This window comes from Myotis davidii, unplaced genomic scaffold (genome assembly GCF_000327345.1).
Source record: "Myotis davidii unplaced genomic scaffold, ASM32734v1 scaffold1915, whole genome shotgun sequence".
Classification (NCBI taxonomy): Eukaryota; Metazoa; Chordata; class Mammalia; order Chiroptera; family Vespertilionidae; genus Myotis; species Myotis davidii.
This window is the reverse complement of record NW_006286237.1, coordinates 559,582-562,471: the sequence shown is the minus strand read 5'-3', so window position 1 is coordinate 562,471 and position 2,890 is coordinate 559,582. Positions and strand designations below refer to the sequence as shown.

At 64.2% G+C, this 2,890-nt stretch overlaps 1 protein-coding gene across 1 annotated transcript in view; it reads left to right on the top strand.

Annotated features, from left to right (window-relative positions):
- Window positions 1-2: 2 nt before the first annotated feature.
- Window positions 3-2,890, top strand: part of PTPN7 (protein tyrosine phosphatase, non-receptor type 7) — a gene marked incomplete at its 5' end in the record, with an annotated part of 6,232 nt that continues 3,344 nt past the window's right edge. The window contains 4 exons of the mRNA XM_015559879.1: window positions 3-125; window positions 387-471; window positions 1,634-1,710; window positions 2,745-2,882. Of these exons, the coding sequence (XP_015415365.1) occupies window positions 3-125; window positions 387-471; window positions 1,634-1,710; window positions 2,745-2,882 (423 nt within the window). The remainder of the gene's footprint in view (window positions 126-386; window positions 472-1,633; window positions 1,711-2,744; window positions 2,883-2,890) is intronic.

The window sequence follows — 2,890 nt, the reverse complement described above, 5'->3', positions numbered from 1 at the left end:
TCTGCTCCGTGAACACCCCTCGGGAGGTCACCCTGCACTTCCTGCGCACGGCCGGGCACCCCCTCACCCGCTGGGCCCTGCAGCACCAGCCCCCCAGCCCCCAGCAGCTGGAAGAGGAGTTCTTGGTAAGGACTCGGGGTCACCCGCCCTGGGCACGGCGGGAGGTTGGGGGGCCTCCTCTCGGGGCCTGTAGGAAAGGGGACCCCAGGGCTCCAGGAAGGAGATGGTCCCACAGTCCTCCTCTGCCCTCCACCCACCCAGGCCTGCATGGGGCTGCCAGGAGGGGCCAGGCAGCCAGGGCCCAGCTCCCCCAGAAAAGGGGGCAGGGGATGGGGCCTGGGCAGGGGTGCCGGCCATTCATTGGTGTCTCCCCCCCTCCCCGCCAGAAGATCCCCCCGAACTTTGTCAACCCCGAAGAGCTGGATGTCCCCGGGCACGCCTCCAAGGACCGATACAAGACCATCTTGCCAAGTAAGGATGGTGGCCACGGGGAGCAAGGGGGCGGGGATGGGGTCCCGGGGCCAGAGGAGTTCAGAAGGCGGGACGCACGCAGAACGCACGGCTCAGCCCGGGAAGAGGCAGCGAGCACACATGGGGCCTCTGCTCTCAGACACCCCAACGCCGCACGGCAGGGGGAGGGCGTGACCCACAGCCACACCAGCATTAGCAAGAGTCCATATCCCACATGGGGGGTCCCCGGGGGCCCCCGCTCCCTGCCAACCTCCTCGAAACGACCCCCGATGTCGGTGGTACAGTATGATGATCCCGATTTTATTTTTTAAATACATTTTTGTTGATTTCGGAGAGAGGAAGGGAGGGGGAGAGAGAGAAAGAAACATCCATGAGGAGAGAGAATCACTGATCGGCTGCCTCCTGCATGACCTCTACTGGGGATCGAGCCCACAACCCGGGCATGTGCCCTGACCGGGAATCGAACCCAGGATCCTTCCAGTCTGCAGGCTGGTGCTCTATCTACAGAGCCACACCTGCTAGGGCCTGAACCCTCTTTTACAAATGGGGAAACCGATGTCGCCCTCGGTCACCAAAACCCAGTGGCCCCAAACCTCCTTCCAGCTCTTCTTCCCACATGGGGGACCCCAGCCGAGGCCTGCGGTCGGGGCTCAGCGCCTGTCGGTCCTCGTCTCCCAGGGGCCCAGCCCCTGCCCGCCTGGCGGTGGGCCAGGCAGCAGCCCTGTTCTGCCCCGATTGTACCCAACCCCCAACCTCCCCCGATGGCGGCCCTGCCCCTGCCCCTCTCCTGCTCTGAACCACACGCCGTGGCTCCCAATGTCGATGCAGAAAATAAGTTGCTAGCTGGGGCTCAGCGCCTGTCGGTCCTCGTCTCCCAGGGGCCCAGCCCCTGCCCGCCTGGCGGTGGGCCAGGCAGCAGCCCTGTTCTGCCCCGATTGTACCCAACCCCCAACCTCCCCCGATGGCGGCCCTGCCCCTGCCCCTCTCCTGCTCTGAACCACACGCCGTGGCTCCCAATGTCGATGCAGAAAATAAGTTGCTAGCTCCTCACGGGGCGATGCTATAACCACAGGCCCCCCCTCCCTCCGGGCCTGCTGGAGGCGGGGTTCCCAGGTCACCGTTTGGCCTCTGACCCCCGGCCCCTGGCCTCTTGACTCCCCAGATCCCCACAGCCGCGTGTGTCTCGGGCGGGCACGGAGCCAAGAGGATGGGGACTACATCAACGCCAACTACATCCGAGTGAGTGGCCGGCCAGCCGGGTGGGGGCTGGGGGGGCGGGTTCCTTCCAGCTCAGGCCCAAGGCCCAGGTACTGACGTCCCCAGAACACAGCCGAGGTCTCCCCTCTCCCTCTCCCTCTCCCCCTTCCCCTCTCCCCTTCACTACCTTGCAGTGGCGCCCTCTAGGGGCCTGAAGCGGTAGGACAGGGCTCAGCAGGTGCAGGGAGGTGGACAGGAGAGGCTGGGACCCTGGGGAACTGGTTCCCCACCTGCCCGCAGGTGAGCCAGGTGGACCGAGGTCCCGCTCAGAGAAAGGAGGGCTGGCCAGACGGGGCTTCGTCTCGCTCCCACGTGCACGGGAGCGAGATGCAAAGGGAAACGTTCACCCCACGGATGTCGAGGCATAGTTTCGTGTTTTGTGTGGAGAGAACGCGGGGGAGGGGGGAGCCAAGGGTTTAAAGAGGCCTCACGTGCGCTGGTCCCGCGGTAACTGTGAGTCTGACCTGCACTGTGTTCCTGCATGGCCGGGGCGATGCCCAATTCACAGATGGGGAGACTGAGGCTCGCAGGAGCCCGTTGCTTGCTGGTGGTGGCACAGCCGGCCAGCAGCTGGACAGGGGTGGCACCCAGATGGTCCTCACTCCAGAACCCACGTCCTTCCCACCGTATGCTTCTGGTGTATGCATTTGTCTGCGTGTGCATGCGTGTGTCTACGTGGGCACACCTGCATTCTATATGTGCATGCGTGTCTGTGTGTGCACATGTGCAACTGTGTCTGTGTGTGCATGTGTGTGCGCGTGTGCGTGCATGTCTGCACATGTGTCTGTGTGCATGCCTGTCTGCGTGTGCACATGTGTCTGTGTGTCCACGTGTGTCTGTGTGCAGCTGTGTCGGCGTGTGCACATGTCTGTGTGTACATGTGTGTCTGTGTGTGCAGCTGGGTCTGCATGTGCACACTTACTGCTTCAGCCTGGTCCTAGGACCTGCAGAGCATGGGTTCCCGGAGTCCCCTCTCGCTGTTCCTCAGCCTCCTCCTGTCTGCCCCCCGCCCCCAGGGCTACGACGGGCAGGAGAAGGTCTACATTGCGACCCAGGGCCCCATGCCCCACACCGTGGCGGACTTCTGGGAGATGGTGTGGCAGGAGGAAGTGCCGCTCATTGTCATGCTCACCCAGCTCCGCGAGGCCAAGGAGGTAGGAGC